The sequence below is a fragment of the Nelumbo nucifera genome, chromosome 5 (genome assembly GCF_055504915.1).
Source record: "Nelumbo nucifera cultivar China Antique chromosome 5, China Antique-T2T, whole genome shotgun sequence".
NCBI classification, from domain to species: Eukaryota; Viridiplantae; Streptophyta; class Magnoliopsida; order Proteales; family Nelumbonaceae; genus Nelumbo; species Nelumbo nucifera.
Genome location: NC_142653.1, coordinates 13,359,486 through 13,381,221, shown reverse-complemented (window position 1 = coordinate 13,381,221; position 21,736 = coordinate 13,359,486). Strand labels below are relative to the sequence as shown.

Here is a 21,736-nt window from a genome sequence, read left to right as displayed (position 1 = left end):
AAAATAATTTTTAAAAATTAATGAAATAATTAAAAATATTAAAATGATTAATAAAAGTAATTTATAATTAATAATTAATAAAATCGTTATTATTATTATTCACCGAAGTACCGAACCACCACTGCTGCTTGTTGCAGCGGCGGTGGTGGAAAGACATGGGAGAGAGAAGTCGAAAGTTTAGATTTTCTGGATTTGGGGTATCAAGGATAACTCGGGTCATTTACAAAAATTATAAGGATATTTTAGACATTAGACCACCTCTAAAACAATTCTTGACGCGTTAAGAGCCAGCCCAAAGTTAATCATAGGTGATAATCTTTTTCAGATTCGATTTAAAAGGTACAATCAAAAAGGGGTGAGGTAGGGGTGAGGTCTGACACGTAGCATTCTGACCTATAGAAAGTGCAATCAAACGGCACCTTCGTCAGCTTTGCATGGGGCTACGTGTATGCCAACAAAAATAGAAAATTACGGAGCAAATTTCTGCCTTCCATACTCTGCTCCCTCATGCCTTAAATTTTGAAAGCAAGCCTCTGTCTTTTCCCATTCTCGCTTTCGATTGTTACGATCGGAGAGGGGAAGACTAGACAACAATGTCGACCCTTGTAGTTCCTGAATCGATTCCGTCTGCGATCGAAGACTGCGAGCAACTCAGAAAAGCTTTTCAAGGTATGGAAACTTAAGAGTCTACTCTCCTCATTTTTGTGTTCCCTTGATCGATCATCACTACTTCTGTGTAGGTTTGATTTTCCACCTTTGTCATGTTAGATCGGTAGATCGTTTCTCATTTTCTTCTCCGATCATCATAGATCGTATTCTTACTGGGATTTGTTACCGAAAAGATTGAAACTCGTATTCTTTCTTTCTTTCTTCTTTTTTTTTTTTAATTTGGTTGAAATTCTGGACATTATATATAGTATTGCTTTCATTTGATCTGACAAACCTGTTTGTGTATTATCTATGCTCAATGAAAATCTGTGATACTGTCCTGTTGGCTTCATAAAAGAAAAAGAAAATTCTCGATACTGCCTTCTGCTTGTATTGCGAGTTGGCTGGTAGTAGCTGGAGGCTTAATTGAAAATGTTCTTCTCCAATCGTATATTTGTTATTCCCTACTTTAATTGAAAAAATATAACTAGCTCAAATTTCTGTGTTAGATTTCCGATCCGTTGCTTTTGAAAGCCCTGCTGCAGCAGTCATGCTTTCCTTTTGGAAACTTGTCTTGATCTCAGTCTAAAATTATGTTATTGTCGTAATATTGTGCATCAACATCGTAAGATTAGATTCTACATGCAACTGGATAATGATCGGCACTACATGCAAGCATAAGAGAGCGTTTTGCCTGGTGATCCCTGTCTGCAACAAAGTTTTCTGCAAATTTTAATTGTTCGAGTATCTTTTTGTTTATTATATAACGCTGGATGAACTTTAGATTATTCCAGAGTATGGTGTTGTATTTAAATATGTAGTCTATGTTGGCCTGTTTTCAGTCTACTACAATCCATACTTGAAGCAATTGCACAATCGCATTAGTTTCCTTTTGCATTAATTAAGGAGATTGAGATTGCATAATACACTGCATTTTCTGAGTACTTCATATTTCGAAATTCTTTTTTTTTTTTTTTTTTTTTTGAGAAAAGTGATAAATTTTTAACCTTCTCTTTTTGTGGATCAGCTCTGAATTTGGTCATTTAGAACGTGAAATACAAAAATATATGGTTACTTCTAATAGATTTAGCTCAGAAATAATGTTTTCTGCATGCTTCGATTCTTTATGATTATCAGTAGTAAGCAGTTTTGTCAACCTTTTGTAGGATGGGGAACAAACGAGAAGTTGATCATATCCATATTGGCTCACAGGAATGCGGCACAACGCAAGATAATCCGACAAACTTATGCTGAAAAATACGGAGAGGACCTTCTCAAATCTCTAGAAAGAGAGCTTACAAGTGATTTTGAAGTTAGTCTATTTGCATTTACCTTTCTTAATGTTCAGCAAAAACAAAGATAATGGTGAAAATCCTCATGTTCTTAAAAAATGCAATGGCTATTCTGCCAATAAAAGCATAAAACCGGGCATGATGCTTATTTAGTAAGTGGCAGAATGTATAAACTATAAAAAAAAGTATGCCAGTACCAATAGGAGGAAAGCATTAATAAACAAGTAGTACTAATAAGTAATAAAATATGAATCTTGTAGTACCTAATAAAATTCGATTATCTGCACTCCTTAAACAGATAGTAGTGCTGCTGTGGACACTTGATCCTACTGATCGGGACGCTTTCTTAGCTAATGAAGCTACAAGGAAGTGGAAAGCAACCAATCAGGTTCTTCTGGAAATAGCTTGTACCAGGACTTCAAATGAACTACTTTCGGCTAGGCAAGCCTATCATGCTCGTTTTAAGAGATCCCTTGAGGAAGATGTTGCATATCATACAACTGGGGACTTCCGAAAGGTATACCATCCCCTTCGACTGTTGTAAACTTGATTTTTACCGGAGACTTTTTTATTGTTTAGTCATTATGGTTTTCTTATTTATTTGTGCATGAATTCTTGTCTCATTTTCCCATTCCTGATCAGAATAAATTTCCTTTTGTATTATTTCCTTAAGATGTAGTCTTTTCTTATGTACCAAGCTCAATGGTGTAAGTTTATCCAAGAATTACCTAGATATACACGTTTTTCTCTCTAGTGCCTCCTTACTAAATTCTAATACATCCTAAAAATGGGCTAAGAAAAGGTTCCAGTATTTTGGATCCCATTTTTGAACACTGAATTCTGAAAGTGTTTGTGGTCTGGCAGGATATTTATTGGTAAACGTAAATGCATATGTTAAATCAGTTCTGACTTCTGAGTCCTAATAATTAACCAAGATGGTCATGTCTTGCTAAGTACAAGTCATGCTTCGAATTCATTTCTAATCAGAGTTGAATAGCACTGAAAACATTTATTTGATAGAAGAAACTGGGTATATGGTATTGGTATCATAATCACTTCTGTTCCTCCTGTGCATCTAATTCTTAGTTTTCCTTTAATGTGTCCACAAAGTTTGTACTGGCCGGTTACCTAAGTTTCACTCCCGTACAGCTTTTGGTACCTCTTGTGAGCTCATACCGGTATGAGGGACCAGAGGTCAACACGACGCTGGCAAAATCAGAGGCTAAGATACTCCATGAAAAGATTAAGGAGAAGGCTTACAACCACGAGGACGTCATCAGGATTCTGACTACAAGAAGCAAAGAACAGCTTATTGCAACATTCAACAACTACAACAATGATTTTGGGAATGCCATTAACAAGGTATGCTCACTTTACATCTCCAAGTCTGGGGACTGGGAAGTAGACCAATGTGATGACTGAAATCATCTATGGTCTCTACCAGCCCCCACCCCAGAAAAGAAATAAAACATCATCAAAAACAGAAGAAGGTTACCATATTTTCAATGCCTATACTAGGTTTGCAAAGAAGAATTTATTGTGATACATGGTGTAGGAGATCTAACATCATAGAATGGTGATGATTTCATGGCTATTCTGTTACTATATCCATCTGAGGAAGATAGACATTATGCTATAAACAATTCCCTTTCCTTTCAATATTGGCTTTATGATGTTGAATTTCCACCTATTAGTATTTATTTATTTATACTGAACTGAGAGTTTCTGTTTACAGGATTTGAAAGCTGATCCCAAAGATGAATTCCAGGCAGCACTGAGGGCCTTAGTGAAGTGCTTGACCCGTCCTGAGAAGTACTTTGAGAAGGCTCTTCGCCTGGCAATCAACAAGAACGGAACAGATGAATTTGCTCTCACTAGAATTGTTACTACTCGGGCAGGGGTGGACATGAAGAAAATAAAGGAAGAATACCAACGAAGGAACAGCGTCCCTCTGGAGCGTGCCATAGGCAGCGACACCTCTGGGCATTACGAAGAAATGCTTCTAGCTTTGATAGGTCATGGAGAATCTTGAGCAGAGTTGCTCTGAGTGAGAATTATCCACGTGGGTGTCCGCTATTATCATAACGCAAGTCGAGAGTATTTACTGGTATTTGTGCTTATCTGGTGTTCTCATGTCGATGCTACCTTTTCATAGTGTTGCTGGTTTTTGTGGCTTTTGGCATGTTATACTTATTAGTCCTAATAGTTGTATGGGACAAAACATCCAAGGATCTTTTCACTTTCTTACTCGTTTTCTTTTCCTGTTCATCTCTAGTTCAGCAGGCCATCCCGCCCAGGGAGAAAATTGGGGAGAATCGATGCAGATGCCTTTTTAGCAATCAGGTATTCAGGATGGATTGCAAGTTTACAACCTACTCTAGGATGCTGGGTCACCCATCTAAGATCTTAGGTTCCGTTTGGTTTGCGGGAATAGGATTCCAACTGTTTGATTGGATGGAATCGGAATCCCATTCCCATTCCCCCATTTGAGGGAATGGTCATTCCCTCCCCTCCCTTGGGAATAAAATCCCATTTCAAATGATTTTAATCCCCATTTCGATACCTGTATGAACCAAACAGATTATATGAATAGATCATTCTAATTCCGTTTCTGACTATGAGCCAAATGGACCCTAACTATCTAGCCACCACCTTCTCTTATAAGTAGCATTCCTTCAGATCAAGGAAACTGCTCTGCTTTAGTAAAAGATACATTAGTGGCATTCCCTCAGAGCAAGGAAACTGCTTTGCTTTAGTAAAAGATTCATTATAACTAGGAAAGTGAAGAGCAATCTAAGATCTAACTACCACCTTCACTTGTAGGTGGCATTCCCTCGTAGCAAGGAAACTGCTCTGCTTTAGTAAAAGAATGACATAGCTAGGGAAATGGTCTGGAGATGATCCACGAATCTTACGCGTTGTGGCATTTTTTGATTTTGGAGGCCGAACAGGGCTCCCCATGTGGTCCATCGGTAGGGGTCTTAATTGGACTGGATTTGGTCCAATCCGATCTGTCCAGTCCAATGTGAGTTTATTACAAATGTATCAAATCCAATCCAAACCAATGAACTTTTGGATGGTCTGATTTAATGTCTGGACCGTCTAATTTGTTCAAATTTATTTTAATTTAGATTAATTCTAATCCAAATATGATCTCGGCACTTATATTCTTATCTTTTATCAATAGATCAGATATTGATTCAATTCAACCCAATCCAATATAAATTTATTATAGTTGAACTAAGTCCAATCCAATAAATACTTTGGATCATTAAGTGTGGTGTCCAAATTAATTTTGATTTGGATGAAGTCCAATCCAAAACCGGTTCATTGACATCCCTATCCATCGGTTATGGAAGGTTTTGCCAAATGGCTCAACTGAGTCGAAAATTCGAGATCACTCCCTCTTTGCCGAAGAGGTAACCAGTTCTAACGGTAACGAACCCAGAATATGCCCGAGAGTCAAGGCCACGTTCACTCTGTAACTCGACCATAATTGGATTCTTCTACAAGGAAGTGTCAGGTTATTGGAAGCTTCATCTTCCGAAGGACGGACGTCACGGAAAAGAGATGGGATTATCTCGAGTCCTTTTGGATTTGGGCTTTCATTTATATCCTCGTGTGGTCTAATCTCTTGGACGACTCAAACAACTCTTCTACTTTGGGGCTGACATGGATAGCAGACTGCTTGGAGCTGGTTCACCTACCGAATGAAAGTTCCAGCTTCCCCTTAATCAGCCAACTCGGTTTGTTAAAAGATGAAAATATGTTCCAAGAATCATAATGTCAAATGTAGGTCAGCCTCAATAGTTTGCTTGATTGTCATAAAAATCTATTCTTAGCTACCTTGAGCATACAACCTAAAGTTTTGAAATTTGATGGACCTAAATGAATTAATAATCTGTAATCAGATCCAGTCAGAAGTTGTGATAAATTTTGGGGTTTCAATTGAAAAGTTTATAGCTGTCCATATTTTGAGATTCTCACTTTATGTACAAGACTTGCAATTAATGCTCAGTTTTGAAGAAGTATAAATCAAGGTTCAAAATATCGATATGCCCGATATGTCAGTAGGGGTGTATCGGGTGAATCGATACATATTTTTATTGCTTTTTTTTAATTTTTTTTTTTTGCAACCAGTTCAGGGGGGACTGGTTTAGGTCTCCTCTACCCCCTGAACCGGTCAGATTTCTGATACACCCACTGTAGGGGTGTATCAGAAGGGTCTCGGAATGTGTCGATACTTTGAACCTTGGTATAAATACAAATATGTAGAGTGCAAAACCTTGTATTTTTCATTATTTTATATGTATTTGCACTGTACATATTTGCATTTTAGGCTTAATTTGGTAGAAGTATAAATACAAATATATACTGTACAAATACATATAAAATACAAGATTTTACACTCTACAAATTTGTATTTGTACTCCTTTCAAACTGAGCCTTATATGTAAAGTGCAAAATCTTATATTTTGTATGTATTTATATTATACATATTTGTATTTGTACTCCTTCCATAAATTTCATTATTCATCTAGAACTCGAAGACAGTTGCTTTGGATTAGAGAGGAATAATGTAGAGCATAAAATAATTAATATTCAAAATACTTGCGGCTTAAGTTTGGGATGATAAAGTTTACTCGTCTTGCTTGGTTTTTGAGTCATTTAAAGAATATTCTATAACCAATTTAATAAGCCAAAGATCACATGTTTGTAACAAGAATTGATGGCCAAATCAGTTTCCAGAAAATCCACCTAGTTGTAGAATTTGTTTCTAGAAAATTAGTTTCATACTAGATCTAATTTACAAAGTGAGTAAAATTATAATAGATTATTTATTTCTTAATATTTTTAAAGACTTTAGTCAGTTTTAAAGTCTCTATCCCTTTTATTTTTGTGTTGTTCTGAAGTCTCTATCTTTAGGTGGCATGTATTTTAGTTTTAGGACTGGATGGAGCCAGTTTTTTGTACATTCCATCTCCAATCCAGTAACACATGTGCCATATCGAATGCCTCGTCGGGGCTGAAAACCCCAACCCCTTCTTCATCCCCAAGAGACGATTTTGTCCCAACCGTTCCCACATGCAATTTGTTTTTTTTTTTTTGAGAAAAATGTATTATTATACACATATTATAATATGTGTAAAATATATTTTATATATTGCATAGTATAAAATATTATATATAATTTGTATTATAAGTGTAATATATCGTATTATCTATTGAGGTGGGTTTGGGGCCAAAACCCAAAACCAGCCCTGAATCTGATTAACAGTCAAAAAAGCCGTCTCGACCATGGCGGGTCAGATTGCCATCTTTATTTAGAAAGTCGAAAATATGGGACTGAAACCACAATTATGTGAATTCTAGAATGAATAGTTCCCTATGAGGCTAGGATTCTAAAATCCACAAGGTATAAATAAGCCTGGATTTCCTATCGACCATTCTCCGTTATCTATTTATCCTCTCTACTAACCCAATAAACCAATTCCAGCTATCTCTTATCATGTGACAAGGCCTAACCATCCTCTACACGATATACTCCTCTCTATCAAAACTTAAAAACTAAAATAATGATGACTGAAGTCAAGTACTCATCCTGAAAATATCTGAAGCATGCTTCCACCAGTTGGCACTTTTCTCTTAGGCCTTGTTTGTTTACAATTTTGTTATTTACCTTGCTATCTAGGTAAATTCGTTTATTCATGTTCTATTATTTCTTAGTTAAGTAATATAATTATTTTTTTATCCATAAAAAGCTAATATCAAAATGGGTAAATTTGCCCCGTTATATTTTATAATTTTTTTTACAAATGAAAAAGTAATTTACCCACTTAGGAGACGGATAAGTTTTACCCAAATAAATGAGACTCACTTTACCGTGGAACCCAATAATTAATGCAAAAAGAATGCTGTAAGTTGGTCAATGAGAAAGAGACACCATTGACTACCTTTCCCTCCCTTAATTATTGGTAAACGAACATAGCCTTAAGGCTAAATGATCATCAAATTCAAACCCAAGAAGTCAGAAGATGTTACCCGTACAGAGCTACATTATTTATTTATTTATTTCTAATCTTGAGATGTTTGTTATTCTTGGTGAACCGCCATGGATCTCAACTCTCAATGGCCCTAATTTGCAATCAAACATGGCCTCATTGTGCTTGGGTTGCAGGGTGCACTTCACTGTTTGTTTCTCTAGCAAAGCCGGCAATTCCTGAAATGATTCTCCGTTGTGTAAAGAGAAGAAAATTGAGAGGGGTTTAACATTTCAACAAACAGGTAAATAAGAGAGAAAGGGGAAGAAGACGTGCATGAATAAAATAGATATTGTTTTTATTTTTAGAAAGGATGTATGCCTTAAAAATAGATATTCAAAAAAAAGAGAGTTATGGAGTACACCAGTTAGAACTCTTGTCACATGATAAAGTAGGGAACCCAAACTCCCAAAGGTGCCCATAAACACTAGCCTACTATCATTGTAATTTTTAACAGTAGAATGAATGACAAATATTAGAACAAAGTTGGCAGCTTTTTCTGTCAAGAAGACTACTGGCTGAATGGTCTAGATGAAAGAACTAGAGCGCTCACTTATGCTGAATGGATTTGTCAGAAGCAAGATTCAAAATTTTGAAACCTATCAGTCGATATGTACAAGTTTTCAAGGTAATAGATAGCTAAAAACAGTGACTTAAAATAAATGACCATATTTAAAGAAAAATACCCTTCCCAGAGATCGTCTGATTCAAAGCTTGAAGCCTAAAATAATTCATATCTATGTGTGTTGTCCCTTTGAATTGCATGATACATAAAAATTGCGTATTGTGTGTATCAATACTTGAACCTTGGGTGGTAAGGGTCATTTCTTCATGCTTCTATGTTCTAACGAGCGGCCATACATTCAAACTAGATAATGAGGAGCAAATCAAGAATATCAATAAATTCATACCCTTGCATTTGGTAAGCTAAAACCAAAAAACTGTCCACACCGTACAGCCTCATATAGTGGTCACTGCATTTTTGAAAGATGGCAATTCAGAATCGTGATAACTAGGACAACAGAATGATACATCTGTGTATCCAAAATTAAGCAACTAAAAGCAAAATTGCTTATTTCTTTTTACACTCTACAAAAACATGGCAGTCATGCCTATGCAACTTGAATCATCCCAATCATGTTCAGGTTATCAGCACAAGACTCTTTGCAGTTGGGAATTCTGAATCTGGTAGCCATAGATAGCAAATTGTAGTATAACAAAGTTATGTTGGTAATAATGGAGAACAACAACATCACTTCGTACCACCACAAAAATGTACATCACTTCTTCAAAAGGGCTCGTGAGAAGATCCTCTTGCAATATGGGTTGGTGCGTAAGATGGAAGCATGGGGCCGAATTGCATCAACCAAGGAAGCATGGAGAGGACCCTGGTTTTACAAAGAAGAATTAGAGAAAAAGGGTAAAGAAATTTCAAAAATATTCATCTCACTGACTACATAAATATGTAAGTAAATCAAACCCAGGTTCATAGTCAAACCTTGGTAACTCCTAGAGCAGAATGAATGACATAGTTTGCAAATGGGTGTTGTAGCAAGTGTTCGAATTGAGGCGATGAGAGCAATTCATGAATGATGCGTGACCGGTTCTCCTCTCCAAATACCTTGAGACATTTTTCTACCACATTACTGCTAAACTTTTGTGTAGAAAGGTGAACATAGTTCCCTTCAAACTGACAACTCAAGTTGGCGGTGGCAGATGGTATCTTCAGCTCTAAGATATATTGAACAACATAATTTCTAAAACATAAGGAATTTAAATTTGATAAGTAACATGGAACCGCTTCCACATGGGTGAAACAAATTTAAAGGATTGCTAAGTTTTATTACCACTCAAAGAAATGTAGGTGAATCTACCGTTAACTTTGAGAAGTGAGTGATGTCAGCCCACAATTTAAAAGTATTGCAAATTTGTGTAGTGTGCAACATAATTCTACATCAATAAGCCAAACTTCTAAAAAGGAGTGTAGATAAGACCAAGTAAAACATTTGGACGGAATTATTCATGAAGAGCTTAACCAATAGAATTAGAAGAACCTTAAATGATGTGTCACACACGGACAAATAGCCATGTAGAGAATTGAGAATAGCCATTCACAAGTTATATATGATAATACATGGACTGCTCGAATAGAAGCATTGGCATGTCACTGACATGTGAGTATGAATACCCAAACACAAGCGAAGGGGTGGCTGGGAAGATGGTGGAATTCTTTATACATGGCAGACAAAGAAACATCCTTGACATGAATTCTTCACCCTACCCCTCTTATCTACAAAATAGAGGGAAAATGCAGCCTTCCATCATATAAAAAGTTCTTAATAAACATACCTTAAAGGATCACACGTCATCATGAAGAAAAACACTCATATTTAGTTACTACAAGACCACAGCTAGCTTCTCAAAAGTCATAATAGCACAACCATAAACTTAGTTGGTGACATGCCTGAGTCCCCCATAGGGGCCTTCATTAATTTTGTTTTTGTCATTTTTGGGAATAGCACAACATCACACATAGCTCTCCTTCAATGTCAATGGTAGTGGGACTCAAATCCGCATCTATGCTGGGAGAAACCAGCTAAAGTACCAACTGAGCCACTGCTCAATTGGCGCTAGTGATTCACTTGGGCAAAGTTCATTACAATGTTTGCAAACTTTAGGTTTCAATCAAGCAAAATCAAGGTAAAAATTACGTAGTTTTTTTTTTTGAGAGAGAGAAAGTGACTGATTATATTAAACAGAAACTTCAAAGGTACACAAGATGTTGTACAACAGAAATAAAAACCAGTTTTTTTCACCTAAAAAATGTCAGATGGCAAGTCCTGAACAAAGTACTACCAATAATTCTAATTTTTTTTTTATAATGACCATGTTATCCACACTTTAGTTGATGTGCAAACTTTAAATACCCAGAATACCCCTGCTCCTTTGCAATTTCCTTTTCTGTCCTTATCTCTCCTTAGTTCCAGATATGACCCTATTTTCCACTTCTCTCTTTCATTTCTACTTCCTTGTACACAATTCAAGAAGCACCACGTGCATGTTCCTTCCTGGGTTTACATAACCACACATGCTGCCACTAATTGGTTATATATTTTCCCCATATTTTATTTCCATCTATTTTTTGATAAATGAGAGTAATTTTATTGAAAGAGTATCAGAAATACATGCAGCCTAGGAAGAGGCACGAGATGTTACCTCCCCCAAGGACTGAATCATAAGCACTAAAACATGCCCAAACCTGAGAAACAAATTACAAATTAGCCCAAAACAGATCACCCCTTGACAAACCCTTGCTTGGCCAGAGAATCAGCCATTACATTTGCTGATCTGCTAACCCTCTGGAACCTAACAGTCATATTTTATTTCCATCTATTCTCCCCTCAATTTGGCTCGACTTGGCCTTTTTGAACAAATGAACTCCAAAAACACCAAAGCATAAACAAAATCTACCATTTGAAGTCACTTCAGTTAGTCAAACCATGAACTCCACATCATCCACAAACCTACATAGAAGAAAGAGTTTCATGCCCCAACTTTAGTTGATGTTCAAACTTTTAAATGTCCAGAACACCCCTTCTATTTTTGCAATTTCCTAACCTATCCTTACCTTTCCTTGGTTCTGGATATGCTCCTATTTTCGCCTTATTTTATTTCCATCTCTTGTCCCCACAAATTGGTTCCACTTAAATATTTTGCCTTGTCTACCAAATTAACTCCAAAAACACCAAAGAAGCAACAAAGTATACCATCTGAAGTTGCTTCAGTTAGTCAAACAAATGAGCTCCACAATCCACATCATATCATCAAGAATCTGAAAACCCAAAAACTGCCAAACCATCCTACAAATAGATCTGTTTAGAAGGATACGGTTCTGTATTGAATAAAAGAAGCCACTCTCAGATGTAGTAGACCAAGAGTCAAATAAGTAAGATGAGATGGTTGGTGTCTTAAAGCTGCTCCGACCTGTTCACAAACCATTCCTAAGAGAAACCTTCAATATGGTATGTTATTGATGCTTTTGATAAATTGATAACATCTGTCTTGGGAGATGCACTTGTAACTAAGCATATAGTACCTTAATCAAGCATGGAGTGTGTTGTTATTTTTGTATTGCGCAGATGATCTCAGGTACATCTACCTTCAAATCATTTTTACCAATTCTCTTTAGCTACTTAATATTAGTTGACCCCCTCTCTCCCTCTAACTTCCTAGGTATTGAAAATATGGATCTATTCTTCTTATTATTGATTTTTTCCTTATTTTCTCCTGTCTTATCTTCTCCTTATTTGTAGACTGTGGGTTCTCATTTTCTGTCTATTATACAGTTTCTAAAATGAGTCCTTCAAGCTCCTGTCTTTCAAGTTATAAAAATTTAGTCAAGTTTTTGCTACACATGAATATATCCAAAAAAAAAAAAAAAGCTTTTGCTAAACATGCAATGCATATGTCTTTCCATTATTTGATAAAAAACAAAAGGAAAAGAAATCCCAACAGGCGCGAGTCCCAGCAGAAGGGGGACCATAGCCTTACAAGAGGATTACAATGCATCATAATAATCAATAAGGGAAATCACATCAAATAAATGATCTTATTACCAATCATCTCCCACTAGAACTTGCATTATATAACAGTTCATCAGGTGTTTTCTCCTCTAGGTTGCTCTATATGGTCAGGTGCAATTTTAACACCAAAAGAATGGGTCTTGATCTACCAAGGTTATGAAGAAATTTTCAACCTTTTCCAAGATTAAGACTTCTAGTTGAGGTGTTACTCATAGAAAAGGAACTCTTTGAGGCATGCTTCAAAGATCAAAGGAATTGCAAGGGTTGGAAGCATTGTACTTGCTTGTGTACTTCTGCATTTGGCTAATGGGAATTGGCGAAATCATTGTTTATTGACTAGTCCTTTTCATCTGAAACTTGCATGCCATTTTATAAGAGCTGCAACGCCTGAATTGAATGATTTATTGCTTTAATTTTGGTCAATAAGTTACCAAGGATGTTGTGAGTTCCTTAATGGCCGAACCCAAAGTTGGGTTGATTGTTATACCCTCAAATATTTTATTATTTAATTATTTTGTCCGCTAATAGACAAAAAAAAGTCATTCATTTCATCCACTTTAACAATTATCAAAAGGCCCCTTAGTGGTGTTACTTAAATGCTTTGAGTAAGCTTTTGATGTTCCTTCATGAAATGTAGCCATTCATGTGGAAATGGTATCTTGCACCACTTGGAAACATGGAAAAAACATCCTTGGAGAAGATTATTATGGAATTGACCTCCATAAAGTTGCTATTGAGTGTCTAATGATAAGTTTTTCAACAGTGTGTCAGTTGGCAGGACAATGTTTCGATAAGAATATCTTTCACAAGGTGTACATTAGGAGAGAGCAAACCTACAGAAATCTTTCATGATGTGTTTTTGAGAATAGGGAAATAGAGTAACAAATTAAAAAAAAAAACTTAGAATGCAATATGAAAATTAACATCTTGAGTATAAGGAAAATGGATGTTAGGTCTATAACCCAGATGGTTTCAATGACCAAACGTCAAGAGAGAAGGCTGAATCTATGTTCTGTAAAAGGGGTAATCAAATCATCATTATCATCATCTAAGCCATGTCCCAACTATGTTGGGTCGGCTCAAGGGGGTAATTAAATAAAGTTCCAGTATCTTCAGAAAAAGATTGGATAATTGATGCTTAGAACCTGACTTTAATGGGAACTGATTGTATTGGTAAATTGAGTATAGACTATAGAAAATAATATTTAATAATGACAAGGTGTTCAAATCAATCAATTATCTGTAACAGTTATTTAAGCCAATAAAGCTAAGGAAACCAGTGTTTTAAAAGGCGTGGGAAGCATGCGCCTCCAGGCTAGGCGCTCCCAAAACGCCCCGGGGCGTATGCCAGAGGCGCCGACACCTCTGAAGCGTACACCTCAGGTGTGCTTTTTTCATGAGGCATGATAGAGGCGTATGCCTCATGCGCCTCATGCACATCTGATATAAAAAAGAAAAAAAAAGAAAAAAGAAAAAAAGGAAAGGAAAGGAAAGGAAAGGGAAAGAAAAAGAAAGAGAAGAAAAAAAGAGAAAAGGAAATAAAAGAAAAGGAAAGGGAAGGGAAAGGAAGAAAAGATAAGGGGAAAGAAAGTGGTTTGCCCCCTGCCCCCCCTTTTAACTAATCTTATGCATCTTTATTCTTCTTAATATAAAAGATTTTATTAAAAATAAAGAAAAAGTGAGATCCCCCCTTCCTCTTCATCCTCCTCCCCTTCCTCCTCCTAACCCCCCTCCTCTTAAGGAGGCTTATGCCTCCTTGTGTTCGGGAGGCTTACGCCTCTTGCATTCTGAACTACGCCTCACGCCTCTAGGTAGTGGAATGCCTCGCGTCATGCCTCCGCGTTTTAAAACATTGAAGGAAACAATGTTATTCAAGACTCCGTATTTCCAAAGAGAGCATCACAAGTAGACTGCATGTGGAGATATTGTTCTAGTGTGTAAAGGAATTATAAGACAGAGTTTAGCTAAAGTTGCCATTCTTTTTTTGTTTCCTTCTAGGCAGCTGGTAGTGTTTAATACTTCAATTATGTGCTTCAAGAAAAATACTGATTGACCAAGCCATAAACTTTGTTGTTTGTGGAACAACTACAAAAGTTTTTCTTTATACATGGAGAACTGTTACACCTTCTTTTAAATACTTTTTTCCTTGCCAAAGAGAAAATCATAAACGATCTCTCACAAACATAAATCAATTATAAAGACTTCATAGGAAAGCTACTAATTCATGGAATACAACATGAGAATGTTAAACGATAACTCAAAACCTTAAGAACTAAAATTGGACTAATAGGATATTAAGTAAAGAAAATTCTTACTAACATTATGTTCTTCAACTGTATGTGTCGATTTTGTAGTACTAGTTGAGTGGTGCATGCAAATTTCACGTGCAATAGGAGTGAGAAATGAATAGAAGAAAATAAATGGAATAAAGCTTTGCAATGGTCATTTCGATGTGATGCCAAGACAAGTATCAACTTTATATAGTAAATAATGTGTGTTAGAAAACCTCTGTGTTGTGTGAATCTAATTTTAAGCTTTCAAATCAGAGATTGTTTAGCTTTCATATCAGAGATGTATATATTCAATTTTGAAGCATGTCATAGGAAAGAAGGTTAACATTCTGGAATATTAGCTCATTGATATATTTAAACAAACTATATTTCTATAAAAAAAGGAGATGTAATAGAACAAATTGCAAATGGAATAAAATTCCTTCAAATAATTACCCAAAAGCATCTTGTGCCAGAAGGAGACCATTGGTGGAAATTTCTTCAACCAACTTCGCTTGGTGTTCTCCAGTTGAATGAGCAATACATCGTTGCAAAACACAACACCCGTGCCGGTGAGTTGCTATATCCACACAAAATTTTGCAGCAGCATCAAAAATAAACTGCCATCAAATTAATAAAAGGAAAAGTAAAATGTTAGGTATTTGTGCTATCCTGAACCACATGATAGAAAACAGTCCACAGCACATAAACATTGACCAGAAACTGGATGCACAATGTCTTCTATCCAAAATGAAATACTTTAGGACATAGGTAGAAGCATCCATATAGGACGATTTCATAGATATTTTGACTTTTTCCAATGGGTCTGATTGAACATCCATATGCCCCACAAAAAAATGAAGGAAAAAAAAAGAACAGAGCAATGCTACATCAACTGCATCAGGGGCCTTGTCCATCATGGAGATGTCAAATCACAAGAGAACAAAACATAAACAGGAACGTTTTTTTTTGTGAAAATAAAGGGGGTAATGGAGAGAACCAAGTAACACTAGTATCCGACAAAAATAAACAAAAACAAAACTTGATTATTGAAAACATTTAGTTCATCACCAACTTAACAAAAAAAAACATTTAGCTCACCACCACCAATGAAACATTAGTCTTTTTTTACAATATGTTTAAATTAGATTGAAAAACCCTTTTTCTAGTTGTATCTTTTTTTTTTAATTGTAGAGACTGAGTAAGTAAACCCTGGGCCTGGTGCCTCAAAACCAGATAAATCCTTGATATTCCTTCCCTAGCCAAAGCACCCACTAGACTATCTGACAGAGCATTTGCTTCTATGATTTAAGATATTTAAGCAATCAAGGGCCCTCCATTCTTGTTGACAACCAGAAAGACAATAACCGCTTGACAATCTCCTTCAACAATCAGTCCATTCTAACCTGAAGAGAAGGCCCATTTTAGATTATGCAAGTGCTTGAAGTTCCACCCTTGGGAATAATATTCCCCATGGTCTAACAACACAGACCTCACTACTGATGGACCTAGGTTTCCAAAGAACACCACCCATTAAGTTTAATTTTAACCTCATCTTTGTCCATGAAACTGCACTCTTAGATCTTGTGACAACTTCTTTATTTCTCCCAACACACGGCAATGTTGCCAAGGTCCTTTTTTTTTTGTGTGTGTTTAACTGGAAGCTTACAACAATTTTAGAGTCACCTTCCACCAAGTTACTAAAGTTTAAAGGACTCTGCCAGGTAAAAACCTTGGTATAACGCCAAAAGTTCAGCCCATAACAAATCCCCTTGGCTAATGGGATCAAGTGAAAAGATAAGCCCATGTTTTTTAATTAATTTATAAGAAAAAAATATGTGATATATACAAGGCAAGTTGTGCCAAGCACCCCACATTCAGTCTGGGAAATCCCAGCTGCCAGGCCCATTGGAGTCCATTTTATTTGATCACATATGTCATTCTGGTTCCCTACTAGTAGTCCCCCCAATACAAATGATCTCTGCTAACACATGTCTTGCTAATACACCTGCCAGACCATGTCCATTTTGTGATCTCGGTCTCCGGATGAAAGTGCCAAAATAGGTGATTCCATGTCTTTTGTCAAAGAACAGGAAACAAATAGGTGATTAGCATGCTCTTAGCCCTTCAAGCATAGAATGCACACATGAGGGGAGAGGCTCCAAGTTTTCCCCATTCCCATTGAAGCATATTACTAATGCTTATTATCATCTTTGATCTTTATAAGAGTAAAGCCATCATATGTCCTTTTGGCTTACAAGTATTTTTATAAACAAAAAACAATCCAATCTTTTTTTTTTATCAGTAACTCATAAAAGGATTTTATTAATTTTAAAAGAAAGCAGAGAAACAAAACATTGTGGAAAATACAGAAGACACCAAATGTCTAAACCCCCCAAGCATATTACAGCTGAGCCCAAAACATACTCTATCTCTGAACCCCTTGCTTAGCTAGACCATCTGCCAGACTATTGGCAGATCTTCTAATCCAATTAACCTGAATAAACATGTCCCTAGAGTGCCATTTGAAACGCCTAAGGATTCCTTAGATGCCAAGATTTCTCTATCCCTTCTTTAGCCATTCTACTACTGTTTTGGAGTCACCTTCAATAATTAATCTTTCAATACCCAATTCTTTAGCTTTCTCAACTCCAAAAACAGCAGCCAAGAATTCTGCAGATGCCACATCACCTTGCTCAATTGGACCTGAGAAGAAAGCACATATATTTCCTTCCTCATCTCTGATTACACCTCCAATTCTGGAGGAAAAAACAAAAAAACAAACCCGTACTAAATAAAACCACTTACTCCAAAAGCTACAAACAGTTAAAAAAAAACACTCCCAAAGACAAAAAATAAAATAGAATAAAACAGAAGCGACACAAAAGCCCACAAGAAACCCAAGACTGCACTTAAACCAGAGGAAACACAATAAACCTCCACATTCCTCCAAAACAAGGGAAAAATTCTACATCATAACCAACCAAATCCCAACCACAAAGATCAAATGAACTAACTTTACCTGCACAATTTGAAATCAACTCCAATAAATCTCTTAAGATTAACTCAATGGACACTCCTGCTTATACTTCCCTAAATCCTAAAGTTTAACTATTGGAAAGAACAATGGTATCAAAAGTAAAAATTTTCAACCATATAGATGTGGATTCTTTGGCTATCCTTCCCATTACACTCTAGGAAAATATAAAATCAATTCCAGAATCATTAAAGGTATAAATATATCACTATACAAGCTTGAACTTGAATGATAGGAGTTGAATATCATGTAATATATAAATATATTGATAGGTGAATATCGAGCTATGAAGATAGGATCATAAATTAATTGATTTGGGAGCACGAATGGAACAATATAGAAGAATCTAGAGAACCACATAAATGTAGCTCCTAAGGAGCCGTGGTTGGTCCTACATTGAAAAGCCTATAGAACTATTGTAGCCCTTGCCAGTAACTTACCATCAGAGAGGCAAATGAATGACATCTAAAAATTATTATCAATTAAAGATGTTAGTGCCATATTACTAAGGCATCAAGGTGAAGAATCCAGACCTTATTGTCTTCATTGCTAAGGCATTGCAAGCAACGTGACACCACATGATTTCCATTGAGATCCTTAATGAGATGAAGGAACCCTGGTTCAAGGGCTGAGATAACCATTGAAATCTCCTTTCTGGTTTTGAGAGTCTCAATCAATTTCTGTACCGCACGGGTTCTAGTACAAAAGTACATTTCATTAGAGCAGCTAAGAAGGAATGCAACTAACAACAATGAACATGAACACGGAAAGGATCAAGCAACATATGGAGAACTTACCCATGTGTATTTAAAGAGATTTTGACAAGCTCGCCTGGTTCTTCTGTTACCATGAGCAAAATCTGCATTTTCTGCTCTTCATTGCATACATCCAACAATTTCTGCATGAGGTAATTCCCGAATGGGTTCATCATAAGTTCAACCACATGATCAATAATTTCATTAAATATTGTTTGCACATCTTGTGGTGTCCCTTCATCAAATATCCGTTGTAAAAATCGACAACCATGCTGATCCTTTGCCATGAAGTAGATATAACCCTGGACTTCCAGCAAGGAATTATATTTTGGTGGTAGGAGCAAAGGACAATAAGCCCTAGAATTACAACCATTTTCAGAATTCGTGGTAGGAATTCCTCCAGGGTGGAATCGACCATCCATCTCAGAACTATTCTCCTGTAGGTGTGCTGGGCCAATTGCATTGCCAGATCCTTTTTTATGTCCTCTTAAACGATCACATCCCTTGTTAATCACATAATTCAATCCCTTTCCCTGTATGATAATGCTATCCTCACAATTGAAAGCCTGGAGATCACGCATACTTCTCATTGATGGTACAGATTGAGCAGCCCAACTGTTTAGGAGTTCCCCTGACCTACTGTTGAGAACAGGAATGTCATAACCTAGTGGATTTTCCATACCCAAAGGCAGCTTTGAGTGATGAGAATTTAGTAAGTTCAATGCACCCCTGACTCTACTAGAATCTACACCGTTTCTTTGTGAGAATAGGAAAGCATCAGTTGCAGAAGGCTTAGTGAATGATGGGATTACATTCGACATTTCAACTCCCCTATAATACGGGTTTCTAACAAAAACAGAATCTGCTCGGAGCCGCAAATTACTCAAGGTCTCATTGCTTGCATGCTCTGTAGCTGGTTGCCAAGGAATATTGTTTGGGTCTGGGAAACGACTAGGCTGAGAAAATCGCACATCAGATCGAGCAGGAGAGAAACACAAACCTGGTAAGTTACCCATACGAGATTCCTTCTGCAATTTCCACAATGCCGGCCTCATGTCCTCATTTAAGTTATCTTGGCCCACACGACCAGAGTATTGAGGGCCTCCGTGATCAGAAAATTCTTTGCAATCTTCAAAACAACCATTCTTTTCCACATTGCCATGGTTTCGCCTTGTTAATGGATGATCATTTAACCAGAACGCAATATGAGGCGATGACTGGAACGGTCTGTTCATCAATAAATCCTCTTGGTCATCTCTAATAAGCATTCTACTAAAGTTCCCAGGCAAACTCAGTTCATCCATCAAGTTCTCATGGGCTTTCTTCCCCACAGGAGAATCCGACAATTTTGAGTCCAGCCACAATCCATTTGGATAACGGGTATTTCTCGGTGGTACCTGAGATTTAATCTCCTCCAACAGAGGTGGAGTGGGCGATCCGTCGTCGGGAGAGGACAAGCCACCAGAGAAGGAACTCGAAGAAGAGCCTTGGGATTGCAGAGAGACTCCACTAATAGGAGAGACACACATGTACTTATGATAATATGACGGATCATCTTCATACATGCCATTAATTGTCAGTGGAGAAGTAGAGCCGTGACCATAGCCACCATGAACATCGACATGACGATTTTGTTGCTGAAAGAGGTGATGGAGATTGAGAGATGTCGCATGAGGGATCTCATCCAACAACATTTCTAGTTCTTCTTCGTCCTTCATATCTTTTCAATAATATCTATCTATCTTTTATGTCAATTTCTCCAATCTTCAGATAATAAAAACAAACACAGATTGACAGAGGGAAAAAAGAAAGAACAAAAACAGAAGAAGATTATCAATCCCAAAAGCCCAAAACTCACAACGGTTTTGATTCAGAGAGACTGAAAACCAGATACCCAAAAGAGATTACCAGCTCTTCTGGGTGTTCGCGACGGTGACCATCCTTGAAATGGTGCTTCGAAATTCAATCCCATTCCATTTCATTTTATTTGCATTTGGATTTAGGCTCCGAGGGAGTTGGTGAGGCATGCAAAGATGCAGAAGAAAGGATGATGGATTTTCATATATACGGGTACTGTACTCTAACTATATGTATTATACGCGCCAACTCCATTAAAACAACAGCAGAGAAGCGAGACGCTCATTTGCAAAGAACACAGAGAGAAAGAAAGGAGAGAAAGACACTACTGTTACTCAGTATATAAAGTTATAAACTGACTCAAAGCACACCTATAATATTCTAATTCTATATTATTTTTTTAATTAAAATATAAAAAAAGCATTTTGTTATTATTTTTTTGATATTTTCGGTTATTAATATCTCCAACAGACGGACCAGCCACACCCACACCCAGTCTTCTTCCCCAACAAACTTCTCAGCGAAGATATCTTCATTTTCTCCACATCTAACGGACCTTTATCCTCCACGTCACTAAAAGAAATCCGAATGATATTTACGTAAATGAGGTCATACGAAAATACCAACTCACCCTTTTGCATTTTTGCCATCATGTGAATTGTCACTGTTCCCTAAACGACTAACGAGATTTCGATGATCGGATCGTAACCACACGACTTGATCTACGTGCTGATGGATCATGGATGTATATGCAATCGACGGTTCGAAATCAGTCAAATTCCGGGATACGGAATCGCTTACACATAACACAACCATATTTTGATTTTGACTATCGTGTTTCTGAGGAGATAACATGTTAAGAAGTAACTGGATGCCTGAGTGGACTGTATACTGTAGAGTGCTAATTTACGCACCCTGCAAATTCCACTTTTTGGTTCCCTTTGTGCCTTCCTACTTGTTTTGTCCCTCTGTCTGTTGCTTGTTATCCAAGAAAAAGATTGATAAAAATGTTTAAAAGGGCGGAGGGGGGATAGGTTAAGCTAAACACCCCGAGTGCCGAGTACCAACCTGAGAGATATCTTAATCGGAAAGGGAGCAACCTTTCAGGACCCCACCAATGGCGAAAATAGTTCTCACTTCTCACTTCTGATAACGGCTGAATTAGCTGGACTGATTAACTTAATAGTTTGTTTATTTTATAATTAATTTAAATAGTAAAATAAATAGAGGGGGGTAATAATTAAAGACTTAAT

The 21,736-nt window shown here is 36.8% G+C and overlaps 2 protein-coding genes across 5 annotated transcripts; one reads left to right on the top strand and one right to left on the bottom strand.

Annotated features, from left to right (window-relative positions):
- The first annotated feature begins 363 nt into the window (after window positions 1-363).
- LOC104605150 (annexin Gh1) lies at window positions 364-4,187 on the top strand. Of its 2 annotated transcripts, none has more exons than XM_010269790.3 (5): window positions 364-669; window positions 1,815-1,960; window positions 2,239-2,457; window positions 3,090-3,302; window positions 3,676-4,187. In XM_010269790.3, the coding sequence occupies exons 1-5, from the start codon at window positions 594-596 to the stop codon at window positions 3,970-3,972; spliced, it is 951 nt and encodes a 316-aa protein (XP_010268092.1). In that variant the 5' UTR covers window positions 364-593; the 3' UTR covers window positions 3,973-4,187. The 2 variants fall into 2 exon arrangements, with proteins under 2 accessions (XP_010268092.1, XP_088744011.1); XM_088887885.1 differs by having other exon boundaries at window positions 473-669; window positions 3,051-3,302.
- A 4,688-nt stretch (window positions 4,188-8,875) lies between these two features.
- Window positions 8,876-20,827, bottom strand: LOC104605160 (putative pumilio homolog 7, chloroplastic). 3 transcript variants are annotated; one of them, XM_010269800.3, is made up of 5 exons: window positions 18,669-20,827; window positions 18,405-18,567; window positions 15,291-15,454; window positions 9,480-9,738; window positions 8,876-9,369 (listed from the first exon to the last, which is right to left on the bottom strand). In XM_010269800.3, the coding sequence occupies exons 1-5, from the start codon at window positions 20,342-20,344 to the stop codon at window positions 9,262-9,264; spliced, it is 2,370 nt and encodes a 789-aa protein (XP_010268102.1). In that variant the 5' UTR covers window positions 20,345-20,827; the 3' UTR covers window positions 8,876-9,261. The 3 variants fall into 3 exon arrangements, with proteins under 3 accessions (XP_010268102.1, XP_010268106.1, XP_010268110.1); XM_010269804.3 differs by having other exon boundaries at window positions 9,480-9,602; window positions 18,669-20,798; XM_010269808.3 differs by lacking the exon at window positions 8,876-9,369 and having other exon boundaries at window positions 9,523-9,712; window positions 18,669-20,798.
- Window positions 20,828-21,736: the final 909 nt, after the last annotated feature.